The following is a 14305-nucleotide window of genomic DNA, read 5'->3' as shown; positions in this document are numbered from 1 at the left end:
ACATATTAATATGCAGTTTGTGTGACCAATGAGTTCAAATTTTTGTTTTCTTTCCTTCTCATAAAAAAATATATTTATTCCTAAATTTAATTTCAAATCAATTAATTAAAAACGTCTTTTTTTTTCTTATTTTAATGTTACTTTCATTGATGATTATGCTGTTTATTCTGGTCATTTTAATTTATAATTTATTTATTTATGTTGGTCATTTTAATTTCAATTTCCATCCATCCATTTTCTTGGCCGCTTATTCCTCACAAGGGCCGCGGGGGCTGCTGGCGCCTATCTCAGCTGGCTCTGGGCAGTAGGCAGGGGACACCCTGGACTAGTTGCCAGCCAATCGCAGGGCACACAGAGACGAACAACCATCCACACTCACACGCACACCTAGGGACAATTCGGAGCGCCCAATTAACCTGCCATGCATGTCTTTGGAATGTGGGAGGAGACCGGAGTACCCGGAGAAGACCCACGCGGTCACGGGGAGAACATGCAAACTCCACCCAGGAAGGCCGGAGCCTGGACTCGAACCGGAGTCCTCAGAACTGGGAGGCGGACGTGCTAACCACTCGAGCACCGTGCCGCCCTTAATTTCAATTTAATTGACTTTAATTTAAGTTAGCATTGTATTTGAATGTTTTAAGAGTAATTCCAATCATGAATCAATACTGTTTTTGTAGTACTTTTATTAATTGTACTTTAAGGTGACATTTTAGAACATGCCATCATGTCCATATAGACAATGACGGTTCAAGGGCAGTTTGCTAGCAGAAAAAAAATACATTGTCATTGTGATATGCTTTGTCACAAATGCACTAAAGCTTTTATTTATTTATTTATTTATTTATTTATTTTCTTTTATGGCTTCTTCTCACTGAGCAACATAAAACATCTTCACAAGAATCCATTTGTCTGCACACGATCAGGCCAGATCAAATCAACAAGACAAAGTGGCCATCAAAGTCATATAAATAAAACCGAGCACAGAGGAACGTCACAAGGTCATTATCGCTCAGTGAGGGTTTTAGAGGACCTCCAGGTAGATGGCTGATTCCAGATCCTCCGCGGTGGCGCCTTGCACCACTTCGGTGGCGACTTGTGTGTCCGCGCCTCCGCGCGGACCTCCTCGCCTTCTCTCGCCGCCCCTTCTGCCCATTCGTCGCACCTAACAAATAGAAGACCGTCCTAAATGTGAAATGAGGAACTGGTGTGACTGACTCAACCCTAACTCAGCTTTATTTATAGAGCACTGTTAAAAAAACAAAACAAAAAACAAAAAAAAACCATCACTGAAGCAAAGTAAGTGGAAAATTATACATTTTCTTCTTGGTCTTATGCAATACATTTTAATGATATATTCTACTAGTTTTGTGTACTTTGTGTGAAACGTTTTTTTAACCACAGTAATAAAGTGTCTCTGTCGTACTTGCTTAGTGCGCACAAAGCGCGGCGTGCAGTTCTGGTAGAGCAGCTGGTAGCTTCCGTTGGTGTACACGTGGCTCACCTCCGAGCAGTTGATGTAGACCGGCATGCGAGCCTGGTACAGTCCAGGTCCGGACGGATGTCCGCTCAGCATGTGTCTGACAGGACAGACAGACAGACGTATGCCTCAAGTCACGGGAGAGCGTTCAGTTTATCGACTTACTTGCCGGATTTCTTTCGATAGCAGCAGAAGAAGAAAACGAGCACGGCCAGGGAGATGCCGGACAGGATGACGGCAGTGGCGGGAACCAAAAACCACAGCAACTGCCAAGAGTCTATACAATAAAACACGTTGTTTTATGGTGATGTTAAAAATTGTCACTTGTTGCTAGGCAGAATAGGTGGGGAGCAATTACTCTAGTCCAACACAACCTGTTTTTATTGGTGTTATAAAAGGATGCTCGCACTAAAATTCCCCCTCTAAAAAAACTCAGTAGTGATTTAATGTGTTTTTTTTTATAACTACATTAAACACATCATAATGTCGGCCATCATTTCCGCCCTATTACCTACTAAATTCCCACAAATATGACGTGTACTTGAACTCACCACCCCCTGCTTGGTGCTGTAACAGCATCACTGAGTCGTTCCCGAGGGCGTTGACGGCCAAGCATGTGACCGTCTGGGGCCCCCCGTCCACACGGCCACTCAGGGTGGCCGTGAGGGCGTCGGATGAGAGTGACGTGTTGTAGCCGCGCGGCGGTTCGCTGCCGTTGACGCTAAATCTAATGGTGGGACGCGGGTTTGATTGGCTCGAGCAGACACAGTGAAGTGCCTCATCCTCCATGACGCAAGTCGACGAGAGGCGCTGGATCTCGGGTTTATCTGGAAGAGAGAAGACCCCTAAAAATGTTTGTATTCATAATGCGCTCTATTAAAATAGAAGAAGCACAATTATGAGGTATTCATGACTGCAGGGAAAATATCCCACTTCCAGCTCATACTGTAGGAGACAGTTTTAGTTTTATATTAAACATTAAAATATTGACCTCAACATTTTATTTATTTATTTTTTAAATCATTTTCATCTACTACAAATTTAAAATTCTGGGTGGAACCACAAAGTGTTTTTGGTTGTTTAAAAAAATAAACTTAAAACACAAAGTAAGTTATTTGTTCTATTTTATTCATATTTTTAGAAAAATCAGAGACCCATTTTGATATTTCTTTTTTAAACACATTAGTCCAAAACACAAGAAATTTTATTTCATTTCAAATTTTATTTCCAAATACAAAATGGTCTGTTTTTTTCTTCCTGTTAATTTATCTGCAGCACAGTTTGACATTTTTTCATGTAAATATATTTTTTCCAATTTTTTTTGCAATTTCTACCTGAAAGATATTTATTTATTTATTATATGTTCACAATTTTTTTTAATTATTATTTTTTTTTTGTAAATGAAATTGCAGCATTTGTGAAAAAATTTGGGGTTGAACCCCCCCCCCCCCCAAAAAAAAAACCCCAACATTATTATTTTTTTTATTTATTTTTTTTTTTTTATTTTTTTTTTTTTTTTTTGCCCCATGGCAATTCAATAGATATCAATTATACGTGGATTTTTGTTATTTAAAAAAAAATAAATAAAAAAAAAGGTAATTAAAAAACACCAATTCCTTTTTTTGTGGTAACTTTGCTTTGCTGGTACACTCGCACTTCCCTGCATGCCCCTAACACGGATATTTTAGTTAATTACAACTAATGAAAAAATTAAAACTAAAATAAAAAAAAAACAATTTTGTTAACAAAATAAAATAAAACCGAAAATGCTTTTCAAAATACGAAAACTAACTGAAACTACATTTTATGTTTACAAATCTAGAACTAACTATAATTATAGCAAAAAATGTCCTTCATTTTTTGGCAATTAATTTAATGCATGAGCCTTTGGGGATGATTTTAAATGTGATTTTAAGTAGATTTATTTTGATATTAACTGGAATAAAGACATCTGAAAATGTGTCACGCAAAGTGTAGCAGCCAATAGAAAAGCACCTTCAGATGATGTCACACCCATGCTGCTTTTTTAAATAGTGCGCACAAGTAATACACTTTAAAAAAAAACTAAAACTAACACTGAAACTAAAACTAAACTAGAACGAAGCATTTATTAAAAATCTAAAACTAATAAAAACTAACAGAAACATAATGAAAACTAATTAAAACTGACTATATTAAAAAACAACACTCAAAACAATATCAAAACTATCTAAAATGAAAAATTCCCAAACTATAATAACCCTGGCCCCTAATGCAAACTTACACTGAACGTTGAGTACGGTGGTCCGTGACTGGGCACGTCCGACCAGATTCTCGGCCACACAGTAGACCGCCGTGTCCCGTGTCACGTTGTACAGGCGGATGGTGTGCGTGCGCTGGCCCAGGTGAATCGTGTGGCCGCCGTGGATGTAGGACCAGCGGTACTCGGACACGGGCGGGTCAGCTTTGCACGAACAGGCCAACAGGGCGCTGCCACCCTCCTGCACCGTCAGGGTCTGCACTTGCACTGTCACATCTTTGGGTGGGACTGCAGAGTGAGAAATAGAATTCATGTATTTGTTATGTTTATAAAATACATTTTATAAACAACATGCTAGAACCAATTTTTGCACTAAATCATATGTAATTTGTTGCTAGGCAGAATTTGTGGGGCACAATTTCTCCTGCCTAAAACTAAATGAAAAATCATAATTACAATATAACAATAGGAATATCTAAATTGTCAGAGATTTGTTTTTAGCTTAAAAGGAAAAGATAAAAAGCAACTTGTTTTTAATTTGTTTTTATCTAAAACACAAATACCATTTTCTATTATTCACAAAAAGCACAACAAATTTAAGTTTCTGGATAAATACATCTGAAAAATAAAGCAGAAATATTTTTCTTTTGCATTTTATTATGTATTTTTGTCAGAAACCCAAAGAAAAAATATATAATTTTTTGATTAAAAATATATAAACATGTTTCATTGTTTTGGTTTTGTTTTAAATTGGACAGAGATCTGACATGTGTCAGGCTCGAAAAAACTACAGGAGTCATTTGTTTCTCGGCAGAATTTGTGGGGCACAACTACTCCTGCCCCCAAAGTCCAATGAATAATCATTACCATAAAACGACATTGTCACTGTCGAACAAAATGCCTCTAATTCACAATTTTTGCCTGACAAGTCCTTACATGTAACATGCAGATCCTTTAAAGCGGCCACCATATTGCCTCTCGGGTAGCTGAGCTCACACCGCAGGCTCGCCTTCACTCGGTGCGACACCCTGAAGGTGAGCGAGGTCTGCAGCACGGGCAGCTGGTCTTGGGCGTAGAGGGTCCGCACCTCCTGGTCTCCCACCGGATGCACTCCTCGCTCCCATTGCCATCGCAGGGTCGGGGGTCCGGAGGGGCACTGGTAGCTGACGCTGCAGTTGAAGGTGACCACCTGTCCATCTGTGACTGAAGACACGCCGCTGATAACGGGAGCCTTGGGGGTGTCTGCCGGGGAAGACAACATCTGTCATCATGGATGCCGCCTCAATATGGAGGACTAAAAAAACTACCAAACTTAAATAAATAAATGAATAAATAAATAAAAATTATTAAAACATAATTTAAAAAATAAATACAAAAAAATGTATAAATGGAAAGAAATACAACAAAATATTTATCCATAAATAAATAAATAAATAAATAAAAGTAAAAAAGAAATACAAAAAAACAAAAATGGGGATTAAAAAAATTTAAATAAATATAAAAATAAATGTGGAAATAAATATATAAATAGAATTAAATATCAATCTTGCCTGGAGAGCTCCAGCAATGGGCGATTACTTGTCCATTGTCACCACAACTTGCGACTTGAGTTGCACGACAAGTCGTGGTGACAGTGGACAAGATAGTCGTCCATTGCTGGAGCTCTCCATGCAAGCCGGCGAGACTTCTTTGTTCACCGACCCGCTCACTCGACCATTGAAAGGCAGTTTGCAATGGCCGAGTCCACCCCACGACACACTTAGGATCGCCCCCCTCATTTGAATAGCATTTCATCCTGACAGAACGTCTGCAGCATAAAATAAATAAATGTGGGAGCAGAGCTGTTTTATTTACTGATTTCTATTTATATAATTTATTTCCATTTATATTTATTTGTAATTATTTTTTTAATTATATTTTTTTTATAAACTTTTTTTATTACGGAAGAGTATTTGCATTCACTTGCAAAAAAAAAAAAAACTCCTGTTTTTCTGACTAATTTTTTGGGGAGCTTTGTTTTCTTTTTTTAGTAATTTTTTTCTGTCGAAAAAAAAGAAAGAAAGAAAATAAACAGGGGAAAAAAATATTCATCACAATCTAGTCATATATGCAGGCCAGTGGTCTGCAACAAGTTATTTGGAGTTCAGAGGTAAAAAAAATAAAATAAAAATTTAAAAAAAAAAACTCCGAAAAACAAGTTGTTTTTTGGAATATATATATAATATTTTTTTAATAATTTTTTTTGTCCTGTTTTTCTGAGTAATTCTTCCTCCTGTTTTTCTGAATATTTTTTCCTTGTTTTTTTTATATATTTTTTTTTATGCCAGAAAAAATATTCAGTAAAACAGAAAAAAAAATATTCAGAAAAACAGAAAAAAAATACTCAAAAGAACAAAGCTCTCCAAAAAAATTTGTCATAAAAACAGGAGTTTTTTTTTTTTTTTTTTTCCAAGTGAATGCAATACGCGTCTGTAATTTATTACACAGAAAACAGAGAGGAAGCACACATTTTGTGACAGACCATTATCACAAAGTAGCAGGTTAATTCAGACTCAATTAGTTTCCTGCCTAAATGGGCTGCCACAGAAATACGAAACAAAACAGAGGAAGAGACACAGAAAAGAGAGAGAGGTATTGGACATTTGGTGCAGGACCATTGGCAGAAACTTGCAAGTTAATTCAGACCACACCCTTCTTCTGCCTAAATGGGCTGCCATATAAATATTTAATAAAATGTGAAGAGGAAGGAGACATTTGATTCAAAACCATTAGCATTCATTTAAGGCCCAACTAGTTCTTGCCTAAATGGGGTGCCATGGAAAAAAAATTTTGAAAGAAGCAGAGGAACACATTTGATAAATTTGCTGCATAAACAGGCTGACAATACAACAATAAAGTGAGCAAGTGGGACCATGATCAAAAACTAGCAAGATAATTCAGACTCAATTAGTTATCTGCCTAAACGGGTTTGCACAAAAATACTTAACTGTTATAGGACCGTTCAAAGTTAATTCAAAATACCCCAAACTCATTTACTGCCTAAACGGGCTGTGTCCCACTCACCCACAACGTCCAAGCTGAAAGACTTGGCCCTGCCCCAAGCGGAGTCTCCACTCCTCTTCAGTGACACCTCATATGACCTGGCGTCCTCTGCGCCCACCCCGTCCATCTTCAACGAGCAGTCGCCCTCCGTCAACAGACCCGACAGTGACGTACGCCCCCGGAATCCGTCGCTGACGTCGTCCATGTCTTCGCTGTTGAAGACCACGCGGGACTGGCGGAACAAAGTGAAGCGGCCGGGACCTCGTAGGCGCATGCGCACGTCCACCTCGGTGCGTTTCTTTGCTGATGAGGGCGTGAAGGAGCAGGGGATCAGCGCGCACGAGCCCACCACTGCCAGCACCCGGTCGGGGATGGAGGGCTCCAGGGGGGAGGCCTGCAACGCCGTCAACAAGGCTGCTGTTTGGGTGCACAGAACAGAAAATAATGACTACATATAGTACATCCAAAATGATTATCAAATTAATCTGTAATTAATTTGTGTAATCTTTGTGACTTTGTTTCAATTAAGACATTTGCAAATATTAGCTTTTACTCTTTTACTCTAACTGAATTTTTGAGAGGCTATAGAATAAAAAACTGGAACTGAATCATACAATTAAAATTAAATATATAAGTTATATTATTGCAAGTTTTTTTTAAATTTTATTTTCTAAAATAAATTTTAGTTATTTTAATTTTATTATATTATTTTGCATGTATTTACTTTTAATTATTTCCATAATAATAATAATAAAATGAATTTGATACAAATAATTAATATTTTTATATAATGTAATGAAACACACAATGAATAATAATAATAATAATAATAATAATAATAATAATAAACACACTACTGTATATAATTATTTAATTTACATTTTAGTTGATAATGCCACAAAATATATGCTTGGCAACTACCTCATCTTTTTTTTGTCCCCCCCACTATTAAAATACATTTTTATAAAATAAAATAAAATAAAATAAAATAAAATAAAATAAATAAATTTCTAAAATAAATTTTGCAGTTAATTAATTTTATTACATATATAATTTTACATATATTTACTTTTATTTATTTCCACAATAATAATAAAATGAATTTGATTCAAATAATTCATATTTTTATATAATGTAATGTAACAACAAAACACACAAGTAATAATAATAGCAATAATAATAATAATAATAATAATAATAATAATAATAATAATAATAATAATAAATCACACTACTGTATTTAATTGTTTAATTTACATTTTAGTTGATTATGCCACAAAAAATATGCTTGGCAACTACCTCATCTTTCTTTGTCTACCCCCAAAATTAAAATACATTTTTCAAAAATAAAATAAAATAAAATAAAATAAAATAATTTTTTCCTAAATTTTTTTTTACAGTTATATTAATTTTTATTACATATATAATTTTGCATATTATTTATTTACTTCTAATATTTTCCACAATAATAATAAAATGAATTTGACACACATAATTCATATTTTTCCATCCATCCATTTTCTGAACCGCTTGCTCCTCACAAGGGTTGAGACGAACAACCGTCCACACTCACAAGCACATCTAGGGACAATTCGGAGCGCCCATTTAACCTGCCATACATGTCTTTGGAATGTGGGAGGAGACCGGAGTGCCCGGAGAACACCCACGCAGGCACGGGGGAGAACATGCAAATAATTCACATTTTTATATAATGTAACAACAACAAAACACACAATTAATAATAATATTAAAACAAAATCACACTCCTGTATTTAATTGTTTAATTTACATTTTAGTTTATAATGCCACAAAAAATATGCTTGGCAACTACGTCATCTTTTTTTTGTCTAACCCCCCCCCCCCCCCCCCCCCCCCCCCGTAAAATGAATACAATACAAAATCCTGAGCCTATATTGACACATACACAGCAAACGATCTAATTGCTATTATTTGATTCATTTGTACTCACCAAAGAGCAGAGGCCACATGAGTGCGACGATGGCGTCCACATGCATATGACTCCTCCGTCAACACTGAACAAGAAGAGGAAGAGGAAACGGATTTAGAATGAAGGACCCCGGACATTATTTCACAATTTCCTTTGTCTCCTAATCTCACACTCAACAATAATTTTTATTGATCTGACCTTCAATGTTGCTCATAAAGATCGGCAATGCCGATGTTGCGAGGAAATCGAGTCACATGACTTGACTCGAGCTATAATTAAATTGCTAATTTTCCAATTTGGGATTAATGAACCCAAATAACGACTTGCCTCATATTTAACAGGGACGGCGAGATAAATATAAAAGTTTGTGAGTGTGGAAAAAGATTCTGTGGCCACCCATGAGTCACCCTCACGCAGTTTCCTCAAATTTTCTCACTCAGCAGACAAATCATTAGGGACACCTGCAACATCAACTTTCCTTAGGAATAAATGGGATGAATGGGACATATGTTTATGTTGCATATGCACGCCTATTTACAAGTTATTCCTGATAGCACTATTGTGTTTTGATTGAAATCATTTTCATTTATTGTACTAAGTTTTATTCCCTCAAATTCTAGGGTAATGTGTATGACATAATTATTTATATATATTTTGTTTATGCTCAAGTAAAGTGTCCCAAAAAAATCTCCCAGAATCCATTGTTGATTTTGGAGCGTGCGGAGTACACTGACATCATTGACATGCCATGGGACAGAAACGGGAACAACGAAGTTAGACCACCTCAGCAAGAAACACTTCTGCATGGAAAACTAAACTTAGCAGTCAAACAAGCAAGCTAACAGGATGTTATGAGACCCCTCTCTTCTTCCCCTCTCAGGGAAGGCATTGGAAGGAGTAGTAACCACTGACCAGGATGTGCCAACATGTTGCAAACTTAACTGTAAAAACAATTTGGAATAAAAAATATGAAAATATCTGAAACAACTTAAGTATGATTGTTTGAATGAAAACTGTCAAAAATTTGAATACTCATATCACAAAAACTAACTGATTTTCAAAAGGAAATATAGTGCGGTATGTCTTTACCATTATTGATCGAATGATATTTAAAAAAAAAACAAAAAAACATCCACATGTCGTTTTTGGCCATGACCCCACCACCCCTCCCCGATGGTCTGTGAAAGAAAACGTGCACCTCAGCAGCTTCCATTGAGTGGCATAGTAGTGCAAGCCTTTGCACATCCCGGCTTTTCCAGAACACCCCACCCCCCACCCCCCCACCCCCACCCCCACCGAACACCAGCGGCGGGAGCATCCACAAAACACACCCACCGGATTTTGCCTCCATCGACAGAAAAGTGGAGGGGATAACTTTTTGGACTTGGGTCTCAGGGGTCCTCTTTTGACGTCGCGCGCGCGCTAGCCGGCTTCAACTCTCGGTCGCTCTCGCTGCCTGAGGAATTAAGGTAAAGGGGGGCGTGCTTTTATGGGCAATTGTGAAAAATAAATAAATGGATAACTAAATAGATAAATGAATAAATAAATAATTTTATGGGCAATTGTGAAAAATAAATAAATGGATAACTAAATAGATAAATGAATAAATAAATAATTTTATGGGCAATTATAATAAATAAACGTAAGAGTATGTATAATAATAATTAAAAAAAAAAAAGACTAATAATAATGTAATAATTGCTAGGACCACGGTTGTACATAACTACACATCATTAGGCTTGAGATATTTTTAAGTTTTTTTTTTTTTTTTTTCTAATTTACCTATTTATAAACTTTACATCTTGTATTTTTTTTAACCCGCTAGGCTTTATTTATTTATTTATTTTTTAACGGATAACTATAAATGGATTGCAGACAGTAATTTTTGTTTTGATTGTTATGTAGTCATATTTTTTAAGCCCGATAACTAGATGTCAGTTATATTTCAATACATGAACTAGACGCTGCTTAAAAAAAAAAATAAAAAATCAAAATTTTCTATTAAAAACAAATGAACCTTCTAAAATGATGAAAACTATTATTATATTATTAATATATTTAAAATGTATTAAAGAAGCTCATGAGAGGTCAATTTTTTTTTTGTTAATGGATAAGCCAAAATGCAAGGATTTTTTTTTTGTTCCCACAGTGACATAACGTGAAATATGATCATAAAAAGGATAAAGGGAAATTCTGCAGCTTGAGAAAAAAAATCATAACTGGATATGTTATATTTTAAACACACGAAAATTCACATTTAATTTAAACTAAATACATAAATAAATTATCTGTTTTTTGCCAGGGACTTTTTTTCCCCTGGTTCCCCCATGTTTTTTTGTGCGGAAAAGTCATAATGAATGTTGGTCAGTGTTTTTCAAAGAATTTTCTGGGTTTTAAAAAAAAATAAAAAAATTCCTCTCACATTTCAATTGCTTTGGATCAGATTTTCACTTCACGACCCAGGGGGTCCGCAGTGCTTTATTTTTTATTTGTTTTTATTTATAATTGTTATCTTACTTTAAATTGTGTTTTTAGATAAACTTTTTAATCTTTCAGTTTTTTATTTTTTATTTTTTTAAAGCTGCTATGGTAAAATGGATGTATTTTTAGTTCAAGACAAAAATCATAAGAAAATGATCTAATAAATACATAAAAAAAATTAATTTGTCAGTTAAATTTGAGATGCGTGACAAAGAATCAATGGAAAGAAACTTGAATAAAATAAAGATAAAAATACTTTAAATTTATTCAAAACTATTAAGCTGAACTAACGGTACACAAAACTGGAAGAAATATCATGTAGCGCATGAATGAATGCGATCATGGCTATGACGACTCACCTCCATGTGGCCAGGGGCCTGAAGACGCCGTCCGAGGCTCTCGCTCACGATGTACAGCTTCATGGGAGGGGGGCTGTTTTGCGCCATCGTGGGGAACATCTTGCTGGTGGTCTCCACGGCCACCGACTACTGGATGCAGTACCGCCTGTCGGGCAGCTTCGCCCACCAGGGCCTGTGGCGCTACTGCATGTCGGGAAAGTGCCACATGCAGACGGACAGCATTGGTAAGTGGCGGGTATGATTTTGCAAAAAAAAAAAAAGAAGCCAGGTTTGGATTTTTTCTTTTCTTCTGTCTTCTGTCTTTTTTTTTTCACCCCCCCCCATTAAACAGCTAATATTTGCTAGAAAGTCTTACAACTCAACTTCAATGATGCTGTTGGCTCTTACCAGCCTCTCTGACTAGTTAATATTTATTAATATTATATTAATATAATATTAATATTTTCATCAATTTTGGAGGGATGTCCAGTTTATGATGTTATGTTAATGTAACAATGTAATGTAACTTGTATGGCTGTAACGATATCTAAATATCACGATACGATATTATCACGATATGAAACACGATAAGATAATTATCACGATATTGTGGGGAGGTTGGCGATATTTAAAAAAGTTCACAATATTGCAAAAAAATGAGCTCATACTAAAAAAAAAAAAGCACAATATTGTGTTTTTGTATATAACAGCAATACATATAAACTACCTACAATCTAATAACACTTAATATAGCATATTACAATCCTCTTCATCTGACAATTAGTGATTTTAGACATAGAAGGGCCAACACATCCCGAATGAAAATTAAACCACGAAAAATATAGCCACCAGAGGGTGCTAGAACTGCACAAATGGAAATCAACCTGACTTTTTTTTTTTTTTTTTAACAGATGTGTGTAGATTTTACTTATAGTGAACATGACGACGTCGATATTGTGGCAGTTTTAATATCACAATATCACGATATTGCCATTATCGTTACATCCCTAGTAACTTGTGACATATTTTCTCCATTTGATGATGGAAATTCATTTGTACACGTCTCCTAATTGCTAACTTTGTGTAAAGAGATCATTCTGGTGCTGTGGAAGCTCTCAATGGACATGTACTATAAGAAGTGAGATAAAAAATGTAAGAAAAAGCCAACTAGAACATCTGAACTTTATTTGGGGCTATTCAGATGCACTTATAAATTATGTAAGATTACGGTGCCATGTTTTTTTTTATGTTTTTTTTTTTAACATTTCTTTCAATATATAACAAATAGACAAACAGGGGTGTGTAGACTTTTTTTTTTTTTTATACTTACAATTGACCTTTATTGATCCCTTTGGGATGGCTCTCTCTAGGAAATTTACATGTCCAGCAGCAATAAGAACAGATAATAAAATAAAAAATAATTCAATCAATCAATAAATAATGTTATTACACTAGAGATTGAATTAATAATAATAATAATAATAATAATTCAATCAATCAATAAATAAGGTTATTACACCAGACTGAATTAATAATAATAATTATTATTATTATTAAAATAATAATTATATATGCTTTATGTCTATATAATACAGTACAGTGCTATTTCAAATTATTTAAAATGCAACAAAAAAATGTTTGTTTGTTTTTGGATTGGAATAGATTAATGCAATTCACGTCATTTTTATAGGAAAAAATTATTTGACATAGGCTCAGTCAAGGAAGAAATAAAAGTAGGATTTTATACCTTGTTTTGTTTGCAGCCTACTGGAATGCCACGCGCGCGTTCATGATCCTCTCAGCCATGTCTTGCTTCGCCGGCATCATTGCGGGGATCCTGTCCTTTGCGCACTTCTCGGCCTTCGAGAGGTTCAACCGTTCCTTCGCCGCCGGCATCATGTTCTTTGTCTCAAGTGGGTGGCGCCAAAACAAATCAAGTGATGTTAATAAACAGCAACGTTGAGTTTGAAAGTGACACTTTGTTACCGCTGTAGCGCTGTTCGTGCTGCTGGCGATGGCCATCTACACGGGGGTGACGGTCAACTTTTTGGGCAAGCGCTTCGGCGACTGGCGCTTTTCGTGGTCGTACATCTTGGGATGGGTGGCGCTGCTCATGACCTTCTTTGCAGGTACATAAAACAATATATAAAAAGCCCATTTTAAATGTTTTTTTTTTTAAAGGATAAAACATAAGAACTAACAGATGAAAAGGCAATGAACGATTTTTTTGGTGTTTTGTTTGCAGGTATATTCTACATGTGCGCCTACAGGATGCATGAGTGCAGACGAGTGGCTGGCCCACGTTGAACGCGAAGCATGAACATGTCTCCGAGGACACCAAAGATGACAACCACAACCGCTTGCCGGTGGAAAATACACAAGAGAACTTTAAAAAGAAATAAAACTGGGTTTATCTACAAACTAAAATGCATTTTTTTGTGTAAATAGATTAAAAAAAATCTTATTTATAATTAATAAATTGAACACATGCATGGTATTTAAAACTAAAATATTAAAATTAAATATTTTTACATATATCCATATATTTTATTTTTTCTTCGCAAATGTTTTAATTATCATGCTATAGACCAAAAATAAATATCGCCCCCCCAAATTTCTACAAAAATCACATTTAAAAAAAAAAAACACATCAATTACAGTAAAGCATTTTTTTAACAAAATCTAAACATGTAAAACAGTTCATATTGAATAAAACAAATGCAAATAAAAGTACCCAACATCTTTTTAATTAAACATAAAAATAGTTTTGAAGATTT

General features: G+C 35.3%; 2 protein-coding genes across 2 annotated transcripts; one reads left to right on the top strand and one right to left on the bottom strand.

Annotated features, from left to right (window-relative positions):
* Positions 1 to 717: 717 nt before the first annotated feature.
* LOC144022777 (sialoadhesin) lies at positions 718 to 10140 on the bottom strand. The gene is made up of 9 exons (XM_077527886.1): positions 10045 to 10140; positions 8731 to 8794; positions 6783 to 7178; positions 4656 to 4961; positions 3744 to 4007; positions 2032 to 2307; positions 1646 to 1757; positions 1427 to 1580; positions 718 to 1165 (listed from the first exon to the last, which is right to left on the bottom strand). The coding sequence occupies exons 2-9, from the start codon at positions 8774 to 8776 to the stop codon at positions 1025 to 1027; spliced, it is 1695 nt and encodes a 564-aa protein (XP_077384012.1). The 5' UTR covers positions 8777 to 8794; positions 10045 to 10140; the 3' UTR covers positions 718 to 1024.
* On the top strand, positions 10066 to 13955 carry lim2.5 (lens intrinsic membrane protein 2.5). Its single transcript, XM_077527887.1, has 5 exons — positions 10066 to 10178; positions 11564 to 11773; positions 13292 to 13441; positions 13523 to 13657; positions 13774 to 13955. Exons 2-5 carry the CDS (start codon positions 11599 to 11601, stop codon positions 13833 to 13835), a joined length of 522 nt encoding a protein of 173 aa, XP_077384013.1. The 5' UTR covers positions 10066 to 10178; positions 11564 to 11598; the 3' UTR covers positions 13836 to 13955.
* The last annotated feature ends 350 nt before the right edge of the window (positions 13956 to 14305 follow it).

This window comes from Festucalex cinctus, chromosome 7 (assembly GCF_051991245.1).
Source record: "Festucalex cinctus isolate MCC-2025b chromosome 7, RoL_Fcin_1.0, whole genome shotgun sequence".
Taxonomy (NCBI): Eukaryota; Metazoa; Chordata; class Actinopteri; order Syngnathiformes; family Syngnathidae; genus Festucalex; species Festucalex cinctus.
The sequence above is the reverse complement of the archived record's forward strand: the minus strand, read 5'-3'. Positions and strand labels throughout refer to the sequence as shown.

What these genes read in the sequence shown, in the direction of transcription:
- lim2.5 (XM_077527887.1), top strand. Translation starts at nt 11,599, where the DNA reads ATGTACAGCTTCATGGGAGGGGGGCTGTTTTGCGCCATCGTGGGGAAC. An exon ending in CATGCAGACGGACAGCATTG is followed by an intron (nt 11,774 to 13,291) that starts GTAAGTGGCGGG and finishes TTTTGTTTGCAG; the next exon opens with CCTACTGGAATGCCACGCGC. An exon ending in CATCATGTTCTTTGTCTCAA is followed by an intron (nt 13,442 to 13,522) that starts GTGGGTGGCGCC and finishes TTACCGCTGTAG; the next exon opens with CGCTGTTCGTGCTGCTGGCG.
- LOC144022777 (XM_077527886.1), bottom strand. Translation starts at nt 8,776, where the DNA reads ATGCATGTGGACGCCATCGTCGCACTCATGTGGCCTCTGCTCTTTG. An exon ending in TTTCAGCTTGGACGTTGTGG is followed by an intron (nt 4,962 to 6,782) that starts GTGAGTGGGACA and finishes CTTCCCCGGCAG; the next exon opens with ACACCCCCAAGGCTCCCGTT. An exon ending in AAAGGATCTGCATGTTACAT is followed by an intron (nt 4,008 to 4,655) that starts GTAAGGACTTGT and finishes CTCACTCTGCAG; the next exon opens with TCCCACCCAAAGATGTGACA.